At 38.4% G+C, this 26,060-nt stretch overlaps 1 protein-coding gene across 1 annotated transcript in view; it reads left to right on the top strand.

Moving 5' to 3' along the window:
• Positions 1 to 26,060, top strand: part of CSGALNACT1 (chondroitin sulfate N-acetylgalactosaminyltransferase 1) — a 107,905-nt gene that overhangs the window by 57,130 nt on the left and 24,715 nt on the right. Inside the window, exon 3 of the mRNA XM_044660831.1 lies at positions 6,928 to 7,029. Coding sequence (XP_044516766.1) covers positions 6,928 to 7,029 — 102 coding nt within the window. The remainder of the gene's footprint in view (positions 1 to 6,927; positions 7,030 to 26,060) is intronic.

The raw sequence follows: 26,060 nt of genomic DNA, 5'->3' as shown, positions 1-26,060 counted from the left end.
TGGTTTTGCCTCCTACTTCACTCAGCTTCTGTGAGTTCTTCATAGCCACCTTTTATTAAGGCATGGTCCTATTCCATTATATATACATATTCATGTATATGTATATATATATATATATATATATACATATATATATATTTAAAACTCTTACCTTCCATCTTGGAGTCAATACTGTGAATTGGCTCTAAGGCAGAAGAGTGGTAAGGGCTAGGCAATAGGGGTTAAGTGACTTGCCCAGGGTCACACAGCTGGGAAGTGTCTGAGGCCAGATTTGAGCCTAGGACCTCCTGTCTCTAGGCTTGCATTATATTTTTGATTCATGATCTTTTCTAATATTTTGTTTAACCATTCCACTTCTTTGTATCCAGAAGATGCATTTTTTAACGTGGAAATTAGTTTTAGGAAGACTGCCTCTCAAATATCTTATTTGGAGAAGAGTGATAGGAATGCAATAAATGCTGTCTTAGAAGATAATAGTCTTGATAGCTATTTAAATTACATGACTACATTGACGTTCCGTCCTGCCAAGATGAATGCCTTGGGGAGCAGCAAGAAGACTAGACTGGGCTTTGAGAAACTTGGATTTCATGCCCAAATGACTTAGTAACTTAGGCTAGTTTCCTTGGATCTGTTTCTTCATTTCTAAACTAGGTAATGTTAGAATAACATCATAAGAACACTGGACATTCTGCTTACTTCCTATTGTTTTATATCATTAGGAGGTAATAGAGGAAAAGCAACTTCAAATGCCATAATGTTTATTTCCCTGAGTCCTTTTTAGATCAATGGTCTCTTATGTATTTAAATATAGTCTCAGAGGGAATGAAAAAAGAACTCTTCCCTTCTGCTTTAGAATTAACATTAATTATTGGTTCCGAGGCAGAAGAACAATAAGATTTGGGCAATTGGGGTCAAGTGACTTATCCACGGTCACATAGGTAGGAAGTGTTTGAGGGCAAATTTGAACTCAGGACCTCCTGTCTTTGGACTTGACTCTCCATCCATTGGGTCACCTAGCTATTACTCAGAAGGAAATTCTTAATGATGCCATTCATCTTTCCCTGGGCATTCTAGCTGTGCCTGATTTTTCCTTTATCCCTTCTAGTTGGATTCTAGTCCAATCTGCCACTATATGTGACCTTCAATAAGGAGTTTTCCTATTCCTGGGCCTCAGTTTCTTCCTCTGTAACATGAGGGAATTGAGGCTTACTATGTTGGAGATAATTTCTAAGATCTCTTCCAGTCCCACCAATTCTATAATTCTGTGAGGTAACAACTTTTGAGGTACAAGTGAAGGGAGGTAGGATTGGGAAGACTGCTACAGATTAATAACAGAGCTCAGTTACCGTGAAATGCCTTTGGACTCTTGGGAAGAAAATATATAAATGTATTCACTTGTTTTCTAACCAAATACACAATTTAATTATCTTTGTCCCTTGAACTGAAGGGAGAAAAGATGTCATTTGCCAGAGGGGGACAAAAAGTCCCATGTTCCAAGGTAGTTTTGTTTTCTGGATATCCTTTTCTTTAGGGGTTGTCATGGAAAAGGGACTAAATAAAGTCTGACTAGCAGATGAGAGGCACAAATATGGATGTGAGAAACACCTAAAAGTCATTTAAGAAACTCGAGTTTAGAGTCACATAAAAAAGATTCAAGATTTTGAGCCCATTTTGATGAAGGCTTAATATGAGAAAATGAAAACAGGTGAGATCCAGGGCAGGAGCTGAAAAGCTAAGTGGATCACCTCCCCCAAAGGGACTCTGGAGGTCCAGTCTGGAGAAGGATGCAAGCAGTGACAAAGCAGATGGCAAGAGACCTGGATGTGGGAGGGTAGACGGTTGGATGAATATGAGTCAGCAGTGAGCTATGGCAGTCAAATGAGCTGCACTTCAGTTTCATGCCAAGATGAAAATATGATTGGCAGTTAGGTTGTGCTGGGCCCAGAGTCAAGAAACCCAAATTCCATCTTGGCTCCAAATATTTTATATTGACTGTGTGATGCCTGGTAAGTCACTTAAACACTTTTTGCCTCAGTTTCCTCAACACTAAAATGGGGATGGTAACTATCTACCTTGTAGGGGTGTTGTGAGGATCAAATGAGATAATATTTGCAAAGTGCTTAACCCAGTACCTGACATGTAGTAAGTGCTTAATAAATGCTCATTCCTTTCAAGAAGAAATAAAATGTATAGAATGGAGGTGGTGTTGGCTTTGCGCTGCTCTTCCTTGGGCAGATTACATCTGGAAGAGGGTGTCTTGATGCCACGTTTTAGGGAAGGATATTGAAGACCTAGAGCACCTCTTGAGTCTATGACCAAGATGAGACTTGGAATTATGTCACAGAAGACTGGTTGAAGGAACTGAACCTACTTAGCTAGGAGATGAAAAGACTTAGAGAAGTCCTGATTACTGTCTTCAAATCATTATCATCATGTAGATTATTCATGATTTGCTTGACTTTCAAGGACAAAATGAGAGCCTTTAAGTTCTAATTACAGAAAGATAGTTTTCAGCTCAAAAATGTAAGTGCATGTGAGGTGAGGAGAGACTTTCTTATTGTTTAGAATGGCAGAATAGTGTAGTTGGCAGAATACCTATTTCCGAGTCAAAAATACCCAGTTTCAAATCCTGCCTCTGACAAAACTGACTATATGGTCCTGGACAGATCCCAGGAACTCATAGCACCCCCCAGGCAAAACTTGAAGACTGTAAGTTTTGGAACATTTTAAAATCCACGTTTGTAGAAAAAGTTTTCTGACCAAGGGATTCTTTATCTCCAGTGAAATAATGGATAGAGATGGAGAATAAGAAACTAGAGCTTTATAAAAAAAAAAAAAAGAACTTCCTAGAGAAGTAATTATTTCCCTATTACTGAGATCTCCAGGCAGAGGATGGGTGGCCACTTATTGGGGATGTTATGGAGCAATTTGAAGGCCTGTGAGGTCCCTCTAGCTCTGAGATTCTATGTTATGGTGATGCTAGAATAAAGTGAATGTGGTTATGGCACAGAAATAGCACCAGGTGTACATCCTGAGGAAGCCAAGCTACCAGTCTCCAGATAGAATGGTGAACACTTTTTGTGAGCATAGGAACCCCCAGATTGCCTCCTTCCCTGCCGCCAGCTTTACTGGCACTATCACCTACCTTTCAGTGTCAGAGCCCAGTGAGAGCTACAAGCAGGAATCCTTTCTGATGTCTTTTGTTTTTAAACCCTTACTTTCTGTCTTAGAATTGAAACTAAGAATCAATTCCAAGATAGACAAGCAATAAGGGCTAAGAAATTAGGGTTAAGTAACTTGCCCAGAGTCACACAACTAGGAGGTATCCGAGGCCAGATTCAAACCCAAGGACCTCCTGTCTGCTGGCCTGGCTATTTATCTACTGAGCCACCTCGCTGCCTCTTCTGATGTCTTTTGAAGACAGTCTGATACTTTTAATAAATGAATTTTTATTTTATTTTTTTGCTTTTATATCACCCAAATCTTCCCGTTTTCTTTAGAGAGCCATCCCATCCCTTATAACAGAACACTTCCAATGACATTTTAATTTAGGTAAGTATCGAGTCTGTAACTAACCATAGTCATAGTTTACTCACAATACCTCAAGTGAGCCTTACAGTTATTCCTACTTCACAAGTGTCTTTTGGGGGACCCATATCCTGTCGTTGAACAGTAAAGGGACCAAAGTCTCAGTAGCCTATTTCCTGAAACCAGGGAGTGCTTTGAATAGATTTAAAAAGCCAGCATGAAACATGGCAAAGATGTTGCTGAAAACGTGAGATTACTATTATTTAGTCCCAGTAGGGGACCCTCCCCTGGATCTGGGGATGGATTTTTTCCTGCTGGCAGATGTAATTTAAAAAGCCCAGTTGCCCACATACTTCCCCTTGTATGCATGCTCTTTTCTATCCCAGCAAAGGAAGTTAAAGCATTACCTGGCAAGTTCATCAAAGAGTCTTTTAACTTAAGGAAATTTTATTGTCCATAGGTAAAGATTTATGCAGCAGCCTCTGAATCTCTGAGCTCTCAAGTTCTGAAGGGCCTTTTCTGCAGAATAACTTCCTCCACTGTCCCCATTCTATTTCCTAAAGACACTATCATCCTGCCTGTTTTCTCTCTACCCTTTAGAAAAGTGCAGTGAATTGACTCAAAAGCTTGAAAGAATCTTGAGGGACCAAGTGCAGGGTGGATTCTTTCAGGATGCATACCGTCCCCAGAAAACCCCTTCTGCCTCCCTGTCTTTGTGTATCAGCACTTGGTTTTACCCTTGCCCCTTCCTCTCACCTTTTTCACACCCTACCAGATCCTTCAAGGGGCTTGCTTAGACCTCAGATCTTTCAGGCTGCCTCCTCTCACTGTTTTCTCTTGCCACCTGGTAAGAATACTCTTATCCAGTTTTGCTGACTGGGATGATAAAAATGAATAAGAATATATCCCCTGACTGACCCGCAATTCCTACAAGTAATCACTCCTTTGGGATGAAGGGGCTGTCTTCAGAAGGATCCTGCTTATGCACAGTTACATTATCTGGCAGGTATCAGGCCATACGCATTACTGGAACAGGTTCTTTCATTAAATTTTGCAGCCATAATCTACCAGTGAGCCGCACTGCTAGGGAATAAATGAATTAGCTGAGCGCAAAGTTTGGTTGGGTTGGAGGAGGGCCAGAAAAGTTGAAAGGGAGAGAAGGAGATGCCCAAGGGGTTCTTTTTTGTGGCAGAAGGAAACAAGAGAGGCACTGGGTATCTGGCAGGGGTGCTGGGCAAGGAGGAAAAGGATGCTATTAGAGGATACAAGGCATGTTAGAGATAAATGTAAGCTTCATGGTTTTCCCTAGGTTGGTTCTGCTAGGAGGAGGGTACAAGGGAACAGTTTATAAGTTTTGGAGAAAAAAAAACAACAAACAAACATTTTACAGGAAAAATTTGTTTCTGAGTATTGTTCCTGCCTGGGACAGGATTTTTAAGATACCAGCATCAAAACTGTCCCTAGAATAAGTTGATAAAAATAAAAGAAGCACAGCTCATTGCAGTTACTAGTCTATATTTTTGCACATAAAGGGCAACAGGAGGGGGCAGCTCAGTGGATGGAGAGCCAAGCTCAGAGATAGGAGGTCCTGGGTTCAAATATGGCTTTAGACAATTCCTAACTGGGTGATCCTGGGCATGTCACTTCACCCCCATTACCTAGCCCTTAGCGCTCTTCTGTCTTAGAACCAATACACAGTATTGATTCTAAGATGGAAGGTAAGGGTTTTAAAAAAGGTGGGGAGGCAGCAGGAATCTGAGGTGCTAAGTTGGCACCTTCATCTGCTCAGGCAAGCTGTATAACCTCTGTCCTTCAGTTTTTTGTTATTCAGTCATTTTTTTTCAGTCGTATCTGGCTCTTCCTGACCCCATTTGGAGTATTCTTGGCAGAGATACTGGAACAGTTTGTCATTACCTTCTCTGGCTCATTTTTCAGACGAGGAAACAAAGGCAGAGTTAATTATCTTGTACTTAACTTGCACCAGGATCACAAAGCAAGTAAGTGTCAGAGGTCAGATTTGAACTCAGAAAGATGAGTCTTCCTGCCTCCAGGCTCAGCACTCTAGCCACTGTGCCAGCCAACTGCCCACACTTTCCTCCTCTATAAAATGAAAGTTAAAACTTTACTCCTTTGTTGAGTTGTGAAAAAAAAATGAAGGAGGTAGCATTGAAATAGGATGTGGGAGTTGGAACCCAGAAGACCAAGATTCCAATCTTTCCCCCTCTATTTCACAGTTTATGTGACTTTGGTCAATTCACTTAAATTCCCTCAACCTCAATTTCCCCATCTTTAAAGTGGGAATAACACTGCAGGTATCTATCTATTTATCTGAAAGGGTTGTAGAGAATCTTAAAAGAGATGGTGGGGGCAGCTAGATGACTCAGTGGATAGAGAGCCAGGCTTAGAGACAGAAGGTCCTGGGTTCAAATGTGGTCTCACATATTTCTTAGCTGTATGACTCTGGTCAAGTCACGTTAACTCCCATTGCCCAACCCTTACTGTTCATCTGCCTTAAAACCAAGAGTTAGTGTCAAATCTAAGATGGAAGGTAACAATTTAAAAAAAAGAGATAGTGGATATATATTTTTAAAAAGTTAATACAAAATGATTTTAAGTGACTTGAGAAGAAAATAGATTGAGATAGATGTGAAATAGCTGACATTTTTTACCACTTTGAGGTTTGTACATGCCTATCTGTGGAAGGACTTTGGGTGCTGTGGACTTAAAAGAATTAGGGGACCTTCTATTACATCCTGTTGCTTCTATAAAGGCCTTGAGGTCCTGGTGAATCTGACCCGAGGCGCCAAACATATTTATTTTTAAAATTACCCAAATTCGTACTGTTCTACTCTGTTGCTTTAAATCAGGCATTAGTGGAAAGACAAAGTGAAAGACAACTGGTTGCAAGGCATACCTCTTGCTACAATGGAGAATCCCCCTTTTTTCCTATTATTAGGTATGCATTGTATATTGTATATGAATTATTGTATATTATATATATGTGTGTATATATATATATATTAGGTATACGCTGTAAAGCCAAGTTCCTTTGACTCTTTGGGAAAACAAAGTGCTTGGCATTGCCCACTGTCGAATCCTGGCTTCCTCCAAGTCCCAGCTGAAGTCTCAGCTGCTACTGGAAGCCTTTCTCAGTTCTCTTAATTCTAGTGCCTTCCCTTTGTGGATTATTTCCCAAGTATTCTGTAGATGGCTTGTTTGTACGTATTTCTTTGCATGTTGTCTCCCCATTAGATTATAAGCTCCTTGAGGGCAGAAACTGGTTTTTGCCTTGGTATCCCCAGGATTTGATACAGTGCCTAGGACACAGTAGAAACTTAATAATTGCTGATTGCCTACCTGACTGCTTTGGAAAGAGGACTGACGTGTTTGGTTTTCTAGGGAGATGTGCATCCAACAAGATGGGAGAGTCCACCTCACCGTGGTTTACTTTGGGAAGGAACAAATGAGTGAAGTCAAAGGAATCCTGGAGAACACTTCCAAGTGAGTATCGCCTGAGAACCTCGCTCTCAAAACCACTGGCTGCAGAGAGTAACTTCACTGGGATTGGCTTTTCCTTATCGGGGAGAAAGGGGTGTATTTAGCCTGCTGAGCAGCTGGAAGGGAGGAGGGAGATGCGAGGAGGAGGATTCTGCCTCCTTCTTCCCCTTGAGACCACCCTGCCTGACAGCAGTCCTAATTGTGTTGAGTTGACACATTTGACAGATGTGAGCGAGTCCCTGGAGCAGCTGGGTTGGGAAGCTTCGGCTTCTTTGGGCTTCTGCATGACTGAATATAATCATTCTTTTTAGCACTAAAGATTTTGGAGGTTTGCATGTGCAGAGTGGGAATTAGAAAGAACATAGCTCTGTAATTAGTTCTGTCTCAGTCACAGCTAGGAAAGTTAAGAGGGATGTGCCCGGTCAGATCTCCCTGCTCTTGGCGAAGGGATGCAGTCCCTTGACATTCGCTCATTTTGCATTTTGAGAGACAGAAGAGAAACCAAAAAGGGTCAGCTGAGAATCCCAACTTCAATCTACCAGGCAGGATGGAAGGCATTTTAAGCAAGGGCTTGTCATGGACCATCATAGTTTTATGTAGTAGCTGATATATTAGCCATCAGAAAAAGGTGTATGTCGTTTTGTTAAGTTGGTTTTAGTCATATCTGACTCTTTGTGATTCCATTTTGGGTTTTCTTGGTCAAGATACTAAGCTGGTTTGCCATTTCCTTTTCCAGCTCATTTTACAGTTGTTGAAACTGAGACAAACAGGATTATGTGAGTTGTCTGAGATCACATTCGAACTCAGATCTTTGTGACTTCAGGGCTAGTGGTTTCTACTGTACTCTCTAGCTACCTCTAGCTGTCCTCTGCCCTAGAAAGTCTCAAAAGACTTTGAAGGGTCTAGTTAATGATAGGGAACATTCTTTATTTTCCCCATGGCTCTTAGGAATAATAATAATAATAATAACAGTAATAATAAGAGTATTAACAGTTATAGCCAGCATTATAGAATGATTTAAGGTTTGCAAAGTGTTGCGCAAATATTAATTCATATGATCTTCACAACAACCCTGCGAGGTAGGTGCTATTTTTATTATCCTCTTCTGTTCTTCCTGACTCTAAGTCCACTATTCTATCCTTGACTTAGGATTCAAATCTAGACTCTTTGGTTTACTAGCATGGTAACCTTTCTCAATTTCTTCTCTTGTCTCCTCCATAAAAGGAGAGAGGGTTGGACTGGATGATCTCTAAAGTTTCCTTCTAGCTCTAAATCATGATATCTAGCTAGCCCTTATATAGCACTGAAAGGTTTAGAGTAATTTCTGTATCATCTCCTTTGGTCCTTGCAATAATCCTGTGAACTAGATGCTATTATTTAACTCCATTTTACAAATGAGGATACTGACACTCAGGTGAAGTGACTTGCCAACCATCATGCAGTTAATAAGTGTCTGAGGCAAGATTTAGTTTCAAATCCTTTTGACTCCAAGTCCTATTCTCTATCCTCTGGGCCACTGAAGTACCTCTAAATCCTGCAACTTCCATAGCTCCCCCTCATAAGCTTATCTTTTCTCTTCCTTACTTGCCCTCTCAACTGTAACATCCTTTTTAGTTCCTTCTCAACAACCAAGCTAAATAATAGAAATTAGAGAAGCCACTTGATTATAGAAGATGGTAGTAGTGTGAGCATTCATTAAATACCTATGATATGCCAGGAAATATGCTGCTTTCAGAATAAAAGAAAGGCAAAAACTGCCTCTTTCCTGTAGGAGCTCACCTTCTAACAGGAAGCAACTATGTACAAATTAGATATAGAGAGGGAAACTTAAGGGGGGAACAGAAGAAGCTTTTTGCAGAAGATGGGATTTTAGTTGAGACTTAAAGGAAATCACAGAAGTCAGGAGTTAGAGACAAGGAGAAAGAACATTCTAGCATGGAAGCCAGTGAAAATTCATGGTCCAGAGATGGAGTTTTCTGTGTAAGTGATGACAAGGGAACCAGCGTCAGTTAATCTAAAGTGTATATTGGGAGAATTAACATAAAATAAGACTGATAAGGTAAGGTGGGACCAGGACATGAAAGGCTTTAAAAGCCCCAAAGAGCTGGCTGCAGATACATCCTAGCTGTGTGACCTTAGGCAAATCTCTTAACCCCCATTGCTTAGTCCTTACTGTTCTTTTGCCTTGGAACCAATATACATTATTGATTCAAAGACAGAAGGTAAGGTTTTTTTTTGTGTTCTGTTTTTTAATAAGCCAAGGAGAGGATTTCATAGTTGTTCCAGGAGGTAATAGGGAGCCAATGGAGTTTATTGAGAAGGGAAGGTTGTCTGTGATCTGGTTAGATCTGTGCTTTAGGAATATAACTTCCTAAAAGTGGAGATAGTAGATAGACTGGAGTGGAGAGTGACATGAGGCAGCAGAAACAGACTATTTTAATCATCTGGGTATGAGGTGATGAGGGTCTGAACCAGAATGGTGGCACTATCAGAGTGGAGAAAGGTTGTACATGCTAGATGGTGGGAAGGTAGAATCCACAGGCTTTGGCAACTGGTTGGATATGGTGGGGGACTGGTGAGTTTGTGAGCCTGGGTGATTGGAAGGATGGTGGTGCCCTGTGCAGAACGTTTGGGGGTAAAAATAAGTTCAGTTTTGGAAATATTGAACTTAAGATGTCTGTAGGATGTCCAGTTTGAGATGTCTAATAGGGATTTGCTTATATGAGACTAGATATCGGGAGAGAATTAGGGCTGGATAAAAAGATCTGAGAATAATGTGCATGGAGATTCAACCCATGTGAGCCGATGTGCAATTATATGGAGGAAAAAAAAAAGAGAGAAGAAAGCTCAGGAGAGAGTGTGGGGCAACACCTAGGTTCAGGACAGTGATGGGCAAACTACGGCCCGCGGGCCAGATGCTGCCCTTGAAATGTTCTATCTGGCCCTGCAACATTATTCCTAATCTGACGAATACAATGAGTAGGATACAATGCAATGAAACTTCGAAAGAGTTGCTTCAGAAACAGACTGATGGATGAGCATTTCCTTTCCTTTTGCCCCCTCTTTAAAAAGTTTGCTCATCACTAGTTTAGGAGATATAACCTGGTTGAAGATGCAGCAAAGGAGACTGGAAAGGATTGGTCAAAAGGGCATAAAGAGAACCAAGGGAGAGCCATGTCATGAAGACTTAGAGAGAAGGGAAGAAAGCACTTAAGTGCCTATTATATGTCTTAGCATTATAAAGTGCTAAGTACTTTATAAATATGATCTCATTTGATCTTCACAACTCTGTGAGGTAGCTGATATGATCCTCATTTTATAGTTGAGAAAACTGATGCAAACAAGTTAAATGACTTGCCCAGGGTCACATAACCAATAGCTGTGTGGTGTTGGATTTGAATTCAGATCTTCCTTATTTACTTCCTTACTTCCTTACTCAACACTACCCATTTAAGATTGAGAGTGTCAGAGGCTGCAGAGAGGTGAATAAGGGAGAGGACTGAAAAAAAAGGCTATTAGCTTTGTCAGTTGAGATCACTGGTCACTTTAGAAAAAATAGTAGCAGTTGAATGATGAGATTGATGAAACCAGACTACTATTAATAGAAGAGTGAGAAGAAAGAAAGTGGAGGCATTGATTGTATATGATTTTCTCCAAGAGTTTAGTTACAAATGGTAGGTGAGATGTAGAATGATAGCTAATAGGGATGGATAGATCAAATAAAGGCTTTTAAGGTTGAGAGAAGCAGTATGGAGACAATTGAAGATTAGAGAAGGTTGGCGATAATAGAAAGGACAATATAATAGAGAAAAATGAAAGGAATGTAATTAAGGATATCTTAAGAATTATCAAAAGTTTATCTTGGCAAGGAGAATTTTCATATGAGACAGGAGTGAAAAAAGAATTAGTAGGAGAAGGAATCTTAGTGATGTGAGGGGAGGAGGAGAGGAGGGGGCATCCTGGGCTAAGTTCTCACCTCAGATATGATAGAAAAAGAGGAAATGAAGCAGAAAGCCATTGGGGTATGCCTTAAATATTCTGTAATCTGGGTGTATCCACAGTTTTCCTAAACATCTTGATCAGATGACCAATATAGCAGGTATTTCCAATGAAGGAAAACAAAGGATGATATTATGTTCCCCAGGAAGCCCTTTTCAGGGATGCTCATCCTTTGGTGTCTACGGCACTCAACTCTCACCTCTGGCTCCAAGAAACTGTAGCATAAACAGCAACCACACTCTGGTAAAACAATTTTGGCAGTTGAGCTCAACCAGGTTGTGAGTAAACAACAGGATGAGCCTCAAATCCGTAAATGATCTATTCTGAGCATGAGAAGCCTTCCCCTGGCAGAATGGGCAAATGAAAATAATTTCTTCTGAAGGCAGCTGAAAAAGGTGCTGTGGAATGCTTAAAGCTTGGCCAGACATTGAAGGCAGCAAGGGCCTCCACTGTATCCTGGGACATTGCCCAGACATCTTGACTTTTGTCTTGCCACTTAACTTGGATAATTCTGGAAGAGAGAGTGAGTTCTGGTGACTTTGTGCAACTCTGCCTCACTTAAATCGAACTCAATTAAATCCAAGCCAAGACGTCATCTTATGATGTCATTGGACTTTTCTAAAAGCTTAGAATTAAATGAAAAAAAATATGAAGGAAGTTGTCTTATCTATATTGGATCACAAACTGTATTATAAAGCAGAAACCATCAAAACAATCTGGTCCTGGATAAGAAGTAGAGTAGTGGATCGATTAAATAGATTAGGCACTCAACATCTTAGTAAGTGATCGTAGTAATGTTTGACAAACCAAAAGACCTAAGCTTTTGGAAAAACAACTCACTATTTGACAAAAACTACTGAGAAAACAGTATGGCAGAAACTAGGCACAGACCAACATCTCACACTGTATACCAAAGTAAAGTCAAAATGGATACATGATTTAGAAATAAAGGGTGAAACCATAAATTAGAGGAGCATAGAATAATTTACCTGTCAGGTCTGTGGATAATGGAAGAAGCTATATCCAAATGATATATGGAGAACATTTTAATATATGAAGTAGATAATTATAACTATATTAAATTTAAAAGGTTTTGCACAAACAAAACCAATGCTACAAGATTAGAAAGGAAACAACAAACTGCAAGGGGGAGGGGGAATTTTTAGCAATTTCTCTGATAAAGGTGTTGTTTCTCAAATATGTAGAGAAGTGGGTCAAATTTATAAGAATACAATGCATTCCCCAATTGCAAGAGGTCAAAGGATATTAACAGGCTATTCTCAGATGAAGAAATTTAAAATTAACTTTAGTCATATGAAAAAACAGTACAAATCACCATTAACTTAGAGAAATGTAAATTAAAACAATTCTGAGATCCTGCCTCATACTCTCAGACATGTTAACATGACAATGGAAATGGATAAATGGAAATGGAAAAATGGAAAAATGAAAAAAATGGAAAATAATAAATGTTGGAGGGGATGTGGAAAACTTGGGACACTAATATACTGTTGGTAGAGCTGTGAACTGATACAACTATTTTGGATAGCAATTTGGAACAGTACCCAAAGAGCCATAAAATTATGCATACTCCTTTGACCCAGCAATGCCATTATTAAGTCTGTATCCCAAAGAGATCAAAGATGGGGGAAAATAATTGCACAGAAATATTTATAGCAGATCTTCTCATGGTACCCTAGAACTGAAAATTGAAACAATGTCCATGAATTGGAGAATTGCTAAACAAGTTGTAGTATATGAGTATAGTGGAATACTATCATGCCATAAGAAAATACAAACAAGATGATCACAAAAAAACCCTGGTAAGGTATATGCAAAGTGATGCAAAGTAAAGTGAAAAAACCAGGAGAACACTGTACACAGTAATATCAATAAATTAAAAATGATCAACTATGAATGACTTAAGCATTATTAGCAAGGATCCAGGACAGTTTCAAGGGACTCGATAAAAAAGGCTATCCACTACTATAGAAAGAATTGATGAAATTTGAATGCAAATGGAAGCATGCCAGTCTTCATTTAATTTTCTCCATGAATTTTTCTCTAGTGTAAATGATATATGTCTTCTTTCACAACATGATGAACATGGAAATATGTTTTGCATAATAACACATGTATAGCTTAAATCATATTACCTACCATCTTGGGGAAGGGAGATGGTTGGGAGGAAGAGAGAACCTAGATCACAAAATGTCAGAAAAATATTATTGAAAATTATGCTGAGATGTAATCTGGAAAAAATTCAGAAATAAAAAAACCCAAGGATGAATAGCAACAGCAATAATAGAATGACTATAAAGAGAATAAATTTAATTAAACATATGGTGGTAAAAGAGGGAGGGCACTAGCAGTTGTGGAAATCAGGAAATATTTCATGGAGAAAGGGATCTGTATGAGCAAGGAATTCTATGAGGCAAAGGTAAGGCGAGAAGAAACTTCAGACTCTCACATGGACAGTGATGCTTTCTGTTTCCTTATTACTTTTACTGTCTTGAATAAATATCTTACTGCTTCATTGCTGTTCTCAGCCTGCATCTCATAGTATATTGAAGTACTGAATTACCTGGGACTTGAATTAACATAAGACCTTCCTGGATTTATTTGGATAGAGGCAAAAATAATCCATAGAAGTGATTAATTAATGAGAAGCCTGCTGAATGTAGACTGCATAACTTCAGACTGCTTTAGGCCACAGGTTACCTTAGTGTGGTAGAAATCACACCTTTCACTCTCAGGTGAAGATCATAAATAAAGGTTGTAAAGTCAAAATTCATCTTTTAAAGGTGGAGAAACCAAGGCATATTATATTCAGGATCTCACAATAGGGAGAAACTAGTTACTGGGCTAGAAATGAAAGGTACCTTGGGAAAAAATGACTTTCCTCTTAAATTTGTGGTAGCAAATTCATACCTCCCAAATCTGCCAGAATCATTTTTATATGTTTTGTGCTGACTTTTCTTTGTATATTTCCCCCAATAGAATGTTAGCTCCCATGAGAGAAAGGCTATTTTTAATCTCTGAAGCTCCATTGTCTAGGCATATGATAAGTGCTATGTTAATGCTTGTTAGATGAAGCAAGGAAAGTGGAGAAAGTTTGGGAGTGGTCTGCCATTCATCATATTTTGGAAGAGCTCATTTCACAAGATTCATTAAAAAGGATAGGTAGGATTCTATGGACTAAAATGCTGCCAAGGAAATCAGTCTAGTCAGGATAGGAAGCCCTTGAGAAGGAAATTCTGAAGTCACAAAAGGAAACAATTAAGTAGTTGTATAAAGAGGATGATGTGAAATCTCAGGGAACTCTCCAATTAATTTTAGCCTACAGAAGAAAGATCATGCGATGGGGTAGGAATACAGAAGTTTGGCATGAAGCAATAAGAACAGTGTTAGGAATTCTAAAACTCATAAGGGGACTCTAAGAAAGGATTGTACTAGGGCAGCTAGGTGACTCAATGGATAAAAAACCAAGCCTAGAGACAGAGGTCCTGGGTTTAAATGTAGTCTTGGATACTTTCTAGCTATGCAACCCTGGACAAGTCACTTAACCCCAATTGCCTAGTCCTTATCACTTTGGAACCAATACATAGTATTGATTCTAAGACAGAAGGTAAAGGCTTAAAAAAAAGAAGAAAAGAAAAGAAATAAAAGATTGGACTGCTATTCCAGTGGGTGGATGAGATGGTGATCATTAACAACAAAGAGAAACCAGCACTATCAGTTTTTATTCGCCTCTTTTCTATGCCAAGTAAAAGACATTTGGTCTAGAAAGAAAAGTGGCTAATGGGGTACAGATACCCAAGATAAGTATGAGCACGGTAAAAGCCTACTAATTTTCTTGATGAGTTCAAGACACACATATGAGCTAAATCTGAAGTATCAGAAAAACCATCTGTGATTGCGGAACAATTATTAATAATATATGAATGACTGGAAAAACGGGGATGATGCTCCAAAACCAAAGAAGGGCAAATGTTGTCTTCTTCAGTAAGGCAGCCTGGCTTCAATTCCTAACAAATTTTTTGAGCAAATTATTATTTATTTTTTATTCTAAACTTAAACAAAAGCCGAGTAAAATGAGCATTTTTATATATAAAGTAGAGCACAGATTGTTTGCAAAACTGTGAATTGCTCTAATGATCAGATTACCTTTTCCTTTGAAGAATAAACTAAATTTCACATATAACTTTCAGAGCTGTGCTGTTTTTTGCCTACTTGCACTCCTTTCTTTTTGTCTATGCATTTTCTTTTGTAAAAATATAGTTTATTTTTACCTGATTACAAGTAAAAACAATTTTTAACATTCATTTAAAATCTTTTTCAAGTTCTAAATTCTCTCCTTCCTTCCCATCTTGCCACTCAACCTCCCTTCTCCTTCTCTTCCCTCTCTAAAATGGTTAGCAATCTAATATAGATTTTACATGTGCAGTCACTCAAAACATTTTTCCATATCAGTCATTTTGCTCTTCCATGCTTTAAAAAAAATCCTTATTTTTCCATTTTAAAATCAATACTATGCATTAGTTCCAAGATAGAAGAGCCCTAAGGGCTAGGCAATGGGGATTAAGTGATTTGCCCAGGATCACACAGATAAGAAGTGTCTGAGGCCAGATTTGAACCCAGGACCTCCCATCTCTAGGCTTGGCTGTCAATCCACTGAGCCACTTATCTGCTTTCCATGTGTTTTCAAAAAATGCTTCACTGATCCTTTTTCTTCTTTCTCCTTTTTAGAGTGAGAGGGGAATGACCCTAACACTATCCCTTCCCCTCCCTTCCCTTCCCTTCCCTTCCCTTCCCTTCCCTTCCCTTCCCTTCCCTTTCCTTTTCTTTAAAAAAACTTTAATTAATTAATTTAGAATATTTTTTCCATGGTTACATGATTCATGTTCTTTCTCTCCCCTTCTCCCACCCCCCTCCCATAGCTAACATGCAATCCTTTTGGGTTTTACATGCAATATTCTTTTAATTGTCAAATCTAATGTCTTTTTTCTCAGTCCCCATCATTCTAATCTAAATTGTTGACTATCCTTGTATTCCTTGATACCTCTATTGTCTTCTCAGACCTGTCTGACCTCTCCTTCTCTATCTCCTTTACTGGATCATCGTCCATACCATGTCTCCTAACAGACTATGTCGCCCTCGAGATGCTGTCTTGGTCACTTTTCTCATTTATTGTAGTACCCAGAACTAAACACAATTATCCAGATGAGGTATAATGTCTCAACCAACATCCCATTAGCTCTTTTGGCCACCATATCACACAGCTTGCAGTGTCAGAGCTCAGACTCAGGTCTCCTGATTTTTGGCCAGGTGCTTTCCCCCCAGTGTATTAACTCTTTCTAAAAGGAGTTCTTGGGGTGTAACTATCAGGCCAAGGCAAGGGCAGATTGCTGCAAATTGCTGCAAAGATAACAGATACACCTTGGGCAATGGCACCATTTCCACAGCAGGCTCCTAGTTTGTGGGGGATGAGTCCTCACTCGTGTTTGCTGTGCTGATTCTCAGACCTGCCTAGGAGCAGAAAGTAGAATGAGGAAATAAATGTAGCCTCCATGGAAGAACAATGAATAGCAAAAATCAATGAAGCATAAATGATTCGAGTGTGCCTCATTGATTTTTTCCCCTACTGTCTGCCTGAGTTCTCTTTAGCTGGTCACCATCAGTCTCTTCATTTACTATAATTTGCTCTTGCTGTGAATTTGCTGGTTGGCCTTCCTCCATGATACTGCTTTGAGAAGCATTTCATAACACAATTCATTAGCTGGTGGCCCCCTTTTTCTTTAGAGAAACAAGATGGGCACTCTCAGCATGCAGGACAGTGCATTTGAAGGAAGCAGCCCAATGTGGCAATCACTAGATTGGGAGTCAGAAGACTTGAGTTCCTGTCTCAGCTGGGCTTCATACTACCTGCCTCCCTTGGGTACTCTGGGCACTTACCTGTATTTTTACCTTCTCTGAACTGTAGTTTCTTTATGTGTATATGGGGGTTGGACTCAGTGACTGCTGAAATCTCTTCTAACTCTCAAAATCCTGTTCTCATAAATAGTTTCTATTGTATAATATTCTATATTGTGGATGACTTTTTGGTTAACCTAGTAGGAAAGACATAATTAATGTAATGTTCTATGGGCTAATTGCAGATAAATTTCACAAGTAACAGCTGTATTTATTTAAATTAGGCACTTTGCTCATGACTTCATTTTTATCTCATGTCAGATTATTTCAGTTTTTCATACAATATCTCACCTTTGTCTACAAGTGTGACAGTGATACCAAGGACCAACCTAGAGCATAGGAATTGCTGATAGTGGGCAAGGGCTGTGTAAGTCAGCAGGGGGGAATGAAGAAGAAAACACTCTGCTTTTACTTCTCAGGGAGGCCCAACAACTTTTTCTCCCAGTGCCATGAGTTCTCCAAAAAGGTAGTTAGGTGAAAATCATGTGCCATGTCACCTTGGGTGTACTCTCCCCATATCCCCCTAGTTTTCCAGTTCTAACTCTGAGAACAATAATTAATACTATCAATCTTAAAAAGGATATGTCCATTAGGCCAATCTAATTGGCCTACCTATTCATTTGCACTATGGTTTGAGTCGTCCTTCCCTCTGCATTCTCTGTTCTTACTGACTATGTGTCCTCTCTGTCTGTCTGTCTGTCTCTCTCTGTCTCTGTCTGACTCTTTTCCTCTCTCCTTCTCTCTCTTCTCTCTCTTCTCCCTCTCTGTCTTTCTCTGTCTCTGTCTCTTTTTCTCACTCTCTTACTCTCTCTCTCTCTTCTCTCTCTTTTCTCTCTCTGTCCCTCTCTCTATCTCTCTCTCTTCTCTCTCTCTGTCTCTCTCTTTATCTCTTTCTCTCTCTTCTCTCTGTCTCTCTCTGTCTCTGTCTCTTTCTCTTTCTCTCACTCTCTCCTTCTCTCTCTTCTCTCTGTCTCTCTTTCTCTGTCTTTTTCTTTCTCTCCCCCTCTCTTTTCTCTCTTCTCTCTCTCTTTTTCTTTCTCTCTCTCTCTGTCTCTCTCTGTCTCTCTTGCTCTCTCTTTCTCTATCTCTCACTCCTTTGCACCTCTCTTCTCCTATCCTCTCCACATATTTAAAGCTAAATGTGGGATTCTTTCCCTTTGTGGAAGAGCAACTTGAATAATGAAAATTCCAATTGACAAAGCTAGAGAGTGCTGGGCTTGGAGTCAGAAAGACCTAAATTCAAATCTAACTTGAAACACTTACTACCTATGTGACTCTGAGCATGTAACTTATCTTCTGCCTGCCCGGATTCCACTTTTTGTAAAATTTTGGATAATAACAGAACTTACAGCCCAGCATTATTGGGAGGTTAAAATGAGATATTTGTAAAACACTTTGCAAACTTTAAAGCATTGTATAAATGCTAGCTGTTATTATTGCTGTTTTCAAGAGGAAAGAAATTGTAGAGTGTGAGGAAAAGTTTGAAACCACAGCATACAAGGATCAGTGGAAGGAACTGAAGTTTAGCTTGGAGAAGATAGTGAGGAGGATCACAGGAACATAAAATATTTCAAGTTTTGTCAGATCTAAGAGTTGTTATGCTTGATCTTAGGGGGATGAGGTAGGAACAATGGATAGAACCCACAGAAAAGTAGATTTTTAATTCTGTCAAGGGAAGAACTCCGTAATGAGTCATCCCACAAATGCAGGGAGTTCATTGGATTTTTCAAGAAAAAACTGACTAGCCATCTGTCAGGATAGACCACTGTACCTGGAGCCAGGAAGATGTTCAAATTTGATTGAAGACACTAATTGAGTGACCTCGAGGAAGTCACTTTACCTTGTTTACCTCAGTTTCCTCATCTGTAAAGTGAGCTGAAGAAGGAAATGGAAAACCAATCCAGTATCTTTGCCAAGAAAATCCCAAATGGGGTCACAGAGAGTCAGACATGACTAAAATGACTGGAAAATAATAGGAGGTCCTAGAGGGCACTGAATTATCAGTCAGGCTAGGTGTCAAACAAGGGGATCGCTCAGGTCCTCATCATCTCACAGACAGTATGATAAAAACAAATCAAATTACCCTTTAACACAGTGTACTCTAATTCAGTGCAACCCATCATGCTTCTTTACTTCTTAGAAATGAAGAGGGTAGACTAGCTCAGCTTCTCTACCCACCGGGTCAGATTCATAGTTGATAGGAGTGACTAACAACCTACCCTTCTTTATTAACCTTTCCTAAGTTTCCTCTCCTAAATCTCCTACGTAATTCCTCAAGGAGATTTGGGAGAAAGGATGAACATTATCTTTTCAGGAAAGTGCTTTCTTTGTAAATGGTAAAATGTTGAAATGTGAGCTACATTAATCTTTTTTTTAAATTAAAGTTTATTTTATTTTAATGAAGATTCACCCCCTGCACCCTACATTTTCTTACCCCTTGGCAATTCTCCAAAACTAGCTATGGAGATATAGAGCAAGCATTCTTCATCTGAGCTCTGTGTAGGACTGTGGATAGATATCATGGGGTTCATGAATTTGGATGCGAAAAATACGTCCTTATTTTCTTTTTAAAATTTATTTTAAAAAACAACCAATAATACAACTTCTTATACCCTCTCCTCCCCCCAGTTGAGAAGGCAAGAAAGAAAAAACAAATTCTTGAATTAGTTGTGTCCAAAAAAGTTATTTTCTCAATTTACACTGAGTTCATCACCTCTCTCCAATGCTGGGTAATGGTAGGGTTATTCTAGTGTGTCAGGCTATTGGTGAATATTTTGTATATACCATTTATATAGTCAGGCAGCTATTTGTGCTGGGGAGAGAGTGCTGAACTTGAAGTCAGGAAGACCTGAATTCAAGTTCAACCTCAAACACATATTAGTTATATGATCCTGGGCAAGTCATTTAACCTTGTTTGCCTCAGTTTTCTCATCTGTGAAATGATCTGAAGAAGAAAATGGCAAACCACTCCAGTATCTTTGCCAAGAAAATCCCAAGTGGGATCACAATGAGTCAGACATGACCAAACAACAACATTTATATAATTATGTGTTGTTTCCACTGATAGTCTTCAAGGTCTTTGAGGGAAATGCCTAACACAATAAACATTAAAAATGCTCATTGTTTGATTGATTAATTGCCTCAGAGAGTGGCCAGGAAATTCCTAGGAAGCCTCTACTTCTGCCCTTGGTGCTGCCTGACAGCTGAATGTTGCTGCCTCAGGTAGACAGAGCTGTCTTTCACATAGAAATCCCTGGGGCAGTAGTGACTCTTGCTGCTGTACCACTGATGGACCACTGATACTCTGGCTAAATTATTTTGTCACATTCAGACATTAAAATGAAAAATAAAGACTTGGCTCCTGGATAGGAAATACATCAACTTGAAGACAACTGAATAGCTAGTTTATAACTGATTTTATAGCATTTGATAAAGTTCGAGTCCATTATTTACACCTAGAATATCTCTGCCCTAAACCAGCAAATAACATATTCATTTTAATCCTGTTCCACATTCACTTCCCTCTGAAATTTTCTCTGATAAAGAGGATCTTAGTCCTGGAATACCACAAAGCCCAGCATTCCCATCTCTTAGGATAATTATCCTAAAATTCCACATGGATTATGTTACTTTCCTTATTTATTAGTTATTAGTTTTCCAGCGACAACATCCAATTTATTGTTGATGCTTCCTCCACAACTTATCTAATAAATTACCTCTTCTTTCTGCTCAACGTCTCCATTCTCAGATTCATCCTTCTCAGAGCTGCCATCTTCCCAAAAGCACTGCTCTGATCATACCACATTCCTTATCAAGGACTGTCACTGGCTCCCTCTTGTCCCAGGATAAAATACAAATTCTTCAGTTTGGCATGGAAAGCCCTTTACAATAGAATTCTAGCCTGTTCACTTTTCTGGATTTATCTCGTGCATTCTATATTTCGATCAAATTGAATGACATTGTTTTCCAGACTTGGTATTCCAACCCCTGCCTTTACCCAGAATGTCTCCTGTGCCTGGAAAATATTTCTTCCTCACCTTTATCCCTTACAATCCCTAGAACCCTTCAGGATTCAACTCATGTGCCACCTCTTATAGGAAGCCTTTCCTGGTTCCCTTTAACTATTAATGTTCTCTCTTTCTTCAAATTTCATACACGTACACACACACATACACATAAGTATACATAATACATTTTGTGTGTATCTATCTATAGATATCTATATATGTATAAATATCTTGGCAAAGATACTGGAAGAGTTTGTCGTTTCCTTCTCTAGTTTCTTTTATATATGAGGAAACTGAGGCATACAGGGTAAAGTGATTTGCCCAGGGTCACACAGATAGCAAATATCTTAGGCCAGATTTGAATATAGATATTTGTAGATAGATAGACGGACAGACAGATAGATAGGTAGATAGATGGATAGATAGATGATAGATAGATAGATTCAATTTTACCATAGTATATCAGTTCTTCTGGCTCTGCTCTTTTCGCTCTGCATCGGTTCCTGGAGGTCTCTCCGTTCGCCTGGAACTCCTCTAGTTTATTATTCCTTTTAGCACAATAGTATTCCATCACCCACATATACCACAGTTTGTTCAGCCATTCCCCAATTGAAGGACATACCCTCCTTTTCCAGTTTTTTGCCACCACAAAAAGCGCAGCTATAAATATTTTCGTACAGGTCTGTTTATCTATGATCTCTTTGGGGTACAAACCCAATAATGGTATGGCTGGATCACACGGCAGGCATTCTTTTATAGCCCTTTGAGCATAGTTCCAAATTGCCAGCTAGAATGGTTGGATCAGTTCACAGCTCCACCAGCAATGCATCAATGTCCCAATTTTGCCACATCCCCTCCAACATTCATTACTCTCCCCTTCTTTCATTTTAGCCAATCTGCTAGGTGTGAGGTGATACCTCAGAGTTGTTTTGATTTGCATTTCTCTAATTATTAGAGATTTAGAACACTTTCTCATGTGCTTATTGATACTTTTGATTTCTTTACCTGAAAATTATCTATTCATGTCTCTTGCCCATTTATCAGTTGGGGAAATGGCTTGATTTTTTTATACAATTGATTTAACTCCTTGTATATTTGAGTGATTAGACCCCCGTCAGAGTTTTTTGTTATAAAGATTTTTTTCCAATTTGTTATTTCCCTTCTGATTTTGGCTACATTGTTTTTGTTTGTACAAAAGCTTTTTAGTTTAATATAATCAAAACCATTTAATTTACATTTTGTAATTTTCTCTAACTCTTGCTTGGTTTTAAATTCTTTCCTTTCCCAGATATCTGGCAAGTATACTATTCTGTGTTCACTTAATTTATTTATAGTTTCCCTCTTTATATTCAAGTCATTCACCCATTCTGAATTTATCTTGGTGTAGGGTGTGAGATGTTGATCTAGACCTAATCTCTCCCATATTGTTTTCCAAATTTCCCAGCAGTTTTTGTCAAATAGTGGATTCATGTCCCAAAAGTTGGGCTCTTTGGGTTTATCATACACTGTCTTGCTGATGTCATTAACCCCAAGTCTATTTCACTGATCCTCCCTTCTGTCTCTTAGCCAGTACCATATTGTTTTGATGACTGCTGCTTTATAGTGTAGTTTAATATCTGGTACTGCTAGGCCCCCTTCCTTCACATTTTTTTTTCATTATTTCCCTTGATATTCTTGATCTTTTGTTATTCCAAATGAAATTTGTTATAGTTTTTCCTAATTCAGTAAAAAAGTTTTTTGGTAGTTTGATAGGTATGGCGCTATATAGGTAAATTAATTTGGGTAGAATGGTCATTTTTATTATGTTAACTCGTCCTACCCATGAGCAATCAATGGTTTTCCAATTGTTTAGATCTAGTTTTATTTGCTTGGAAAGTGTTTTGTAGTTGTTTTCATATAATTGCTGTGTTTGTTTTGGTAGATAGATTCCTAAGTATTTTATATTGTCTAGGGTGAATTTAAATGGTGTTTCTCTTTCCACCTCTTACTGCTCTAATGTGTTGGAAATATATAGCAATGCTGATGATTTATGTGCATTTATTTTGTATCCTGCAACTTTGCTAAAGTTGTTGATTATTTCTACAAGCTTTTTAGTTGATTCTCTAGGATTTTTTTTATTTTATTTTTTTTTAATTTTAAACCCTTAACTTCTGTGTATTGACTTATAGGTGGAAGAGTGGTAAGGGTAGGCAATGGGGGTCAAGTGACTTGCCCAGGGTCACACATCTCTAGGATTTTTTAAGTAGACCATCATATCATCTACAAAGAGTGATAGCTTAGTCTCCTCATTGCCTATTTTGATACCTTCAATTTCTTTTTCTTCTCTAATTGCTACTGCTAGTGTTTCTAGTACTATGTTGAATAATAGAGGTGATAATGGGCCTCCTTGTTTCACTCCTGATCTTATTGGGAAGACTTCTAATTTATCCCCATTGCATATGATGCTTGTTGATGGTTTTAGGTATATACTGTTTATTATTTTTAGGAAAGGTCCTTCTATTCCTATACTTTTCCGTGTTTTCAATAGGAATGGATGCTATATTTTGTCAAAGGCTTTTTCAGCATCTATTGAGATAATCATGTGATTTTTTTCTTAGGGAGTTCTTTGATGGCTTGTTCAATTTCTTTTTCTGATATGGGATTATTTAGGTATTCTATTTCTCCTGCTGTTAATCTAGGCAATTTATATTTTTGTAAATATTCATCCATATCTCCTAGATTGTTATATTTATTGCCATATAATTGGGTGAAATAGTTTTTAATGATTGCCTTAATTTCCTCTTCATTAGAGGTGAGGTCTCCCTTTTCATCTTTGATACTGTCAATTTGGTTTTCTTCTTTCCTTTTTTTTATTAGATTGACCAGTACTTTGTCTATTTTAACTGTTTTTTCAAAATACCAGCTTCTAGTCTTATTTATTAATTCAATAGTTCTTTTACTTTCAATTTTATTAATTTCTCCCTTGATTTTTAGTATTTCTAATTTAGTTTTCATCTGGGGATTTTTAATTTGCTCGATTTCTAGTTTTTTGAGTTGCATGCCCAATTCATTAATCTCTGCCCTCCCTAATTTGTTAATATATGCACTCAAGGATATAAATTTCCCCTGAGTACTGCCTTGGCCACATCCCACAGAGTTTGGTAGAATGTCTCATCATTGTCATTCTCTTCAATGAAATTGTTGATAGTTTCTATGGTTTCTTCTTTGACTAGCTGGTTTTGGAGAATCATATTATTTAATTTCCAATTAGTTTTTGATTTGCCTGTCCAGGTGCCCTTACTAATTATTATTTTTATTACATTATAATCTGAGAAGGTTACATTTATTATTTCTGCTCTTTTGCATTTGTTTGCAATGTTTCTATGCCCTATTACATGGTCAATCTTTGTGAATGTACCATGTGCAGCTGAAAAGAAGGTGTATTCCTTTTTGTCCCTATTTATTTTTCTCCACATATCAATTAAATCTAATTTTTCTAGGACTTCATTCACTTCTCTTACCTCTTTCTTATTTATTTTTCGTTTGATTTATCTAGATCTGAAAGAGGAATATTTAGATCTCCCACTATTATGGTTTTACTATCTATTTCCTTCTTGAGCTCTGCCAGTTTCTCCTTTATGAATTTGGATGCTATGCCACTTGGTGCATACATATTAAGCACTGTTATTTCCTCATTGTCTGTACTGCCTTTATTCAGGATGTGATGATGTACTGTCTTTTTTAATCATATCTATTTTTACTTTGGTTTGTCAGAAATCATGATCGCCACTCCTGCCTTCTTTTTCTCATTTGACGTCCAAAAGAAAGTGCTATCCTTTAAAAAAAAAAACCCTTAGCTTCTGTCTTAGAATCAGGACTAAGTCTTGGTTGCAAGGTAGAAGAGCAGTTAAAAGCTGGTCAATTGGGGTTAAAAGACTTTCCCAGGGACACCTAGCTAGGAAGTGTCTGAGGTCAGATTTGAGCCCAGGACCTCCCAGCTCCAGGCCTGGGCTCACTCTCCACTGAGCCATCTAGTTGCCCCGGTGCTCTCCATTTTTTAAGTCCCACTTCTTCAGGAAATCTATCTATCTCAGCTGATGGCAAACTGTCCCACTTTTGTACGTCCATCACACTCATGCTCAATGTGAATAGAATGCCAAACCTAGAGTTAAGAAGACTTAGTTTCCTGTATTTAGATCTGACCTCAGATACCTCCTAGCTATGTGACCCTAGGCAAGTCACTTCACCCTCCTCAGTTTCCTAGTCTGTAAAATGAGCTGGAGAAGGAAATGGCAAACCACTCCAGTATCTTAGCCAAGAAAATCCGAAATGGCATCATGAAGTGTCAGACAGGACTGAAAAATGACTGAACAACATATATATGCATACATGCAGATGCATACACACATTAATATATACACATACATATATAGAAACACATACACTACCTTATACTATTTTAAGTATAATACTATGGTATTATACTTAATATATAATAATATATAAATATTAATATATATATATAAATATAATATAATAAAATACTATTTTAATTTTTGTGTGTTAGACTTTTAACTAAATGACCTTTAAAATCTCTTCCAGCACTGTTCTTCCATGGAAACACAACTACTATATTGATCCCAATGTAGGTGACCCCTGGGTATAAGCAGCACCCATTACATGAGCTCTAAGCTTGCTATCTCCCCATCCACCCTTACTTTGTGCCTGAAATGTAGCCTCCACAAATATGAGAGGGACTTCATTAATGTTCATCGAATTGACTATCTTTGGAAAAAAACCAACCCAGACATTGAACTGAAATAGAACAGTGTATTTTATTGTTCCCTGAGAAATAGCACCAACTGTGAGCCACATTTTGGTTTATTAAATATAAAAGCAAAGAGATTGTGGCTTATATTCACATCCATATTTTAGACTCACAGGAGCAACTTCTGTGTATGCCCTGAAGTGAGCACAAATTTATAAGGAGTTGGGACCCAAGAGGTGCTTCTGGATAATGCCAGTGCTCATGATGGCTCTCTCTACCTGTTGATAGTCCTTTAGTCATACCACTGG

This window comes from Gracilinanus agilis, chromosome 2, assembly GCF_016433145.1.
Source record: "Gracilinanus agilis isolate LMUSP501 chromosome 2, AgileGrace, whole genome shotgun sequence".
Classification (NCBI taxonomy): domain Eukaryota; kingdom Metazoa; phylum Chordata; class Mammalia; order Didelphimorphia; family Didelphidae; genus Gracilinanus; species Gracilinanus agilis.
The sequence above is the reverse complement of the archived record's forward strand: the minus strand, read 5'-3'. Positions and strand labels throughout refer to the sequence as shown.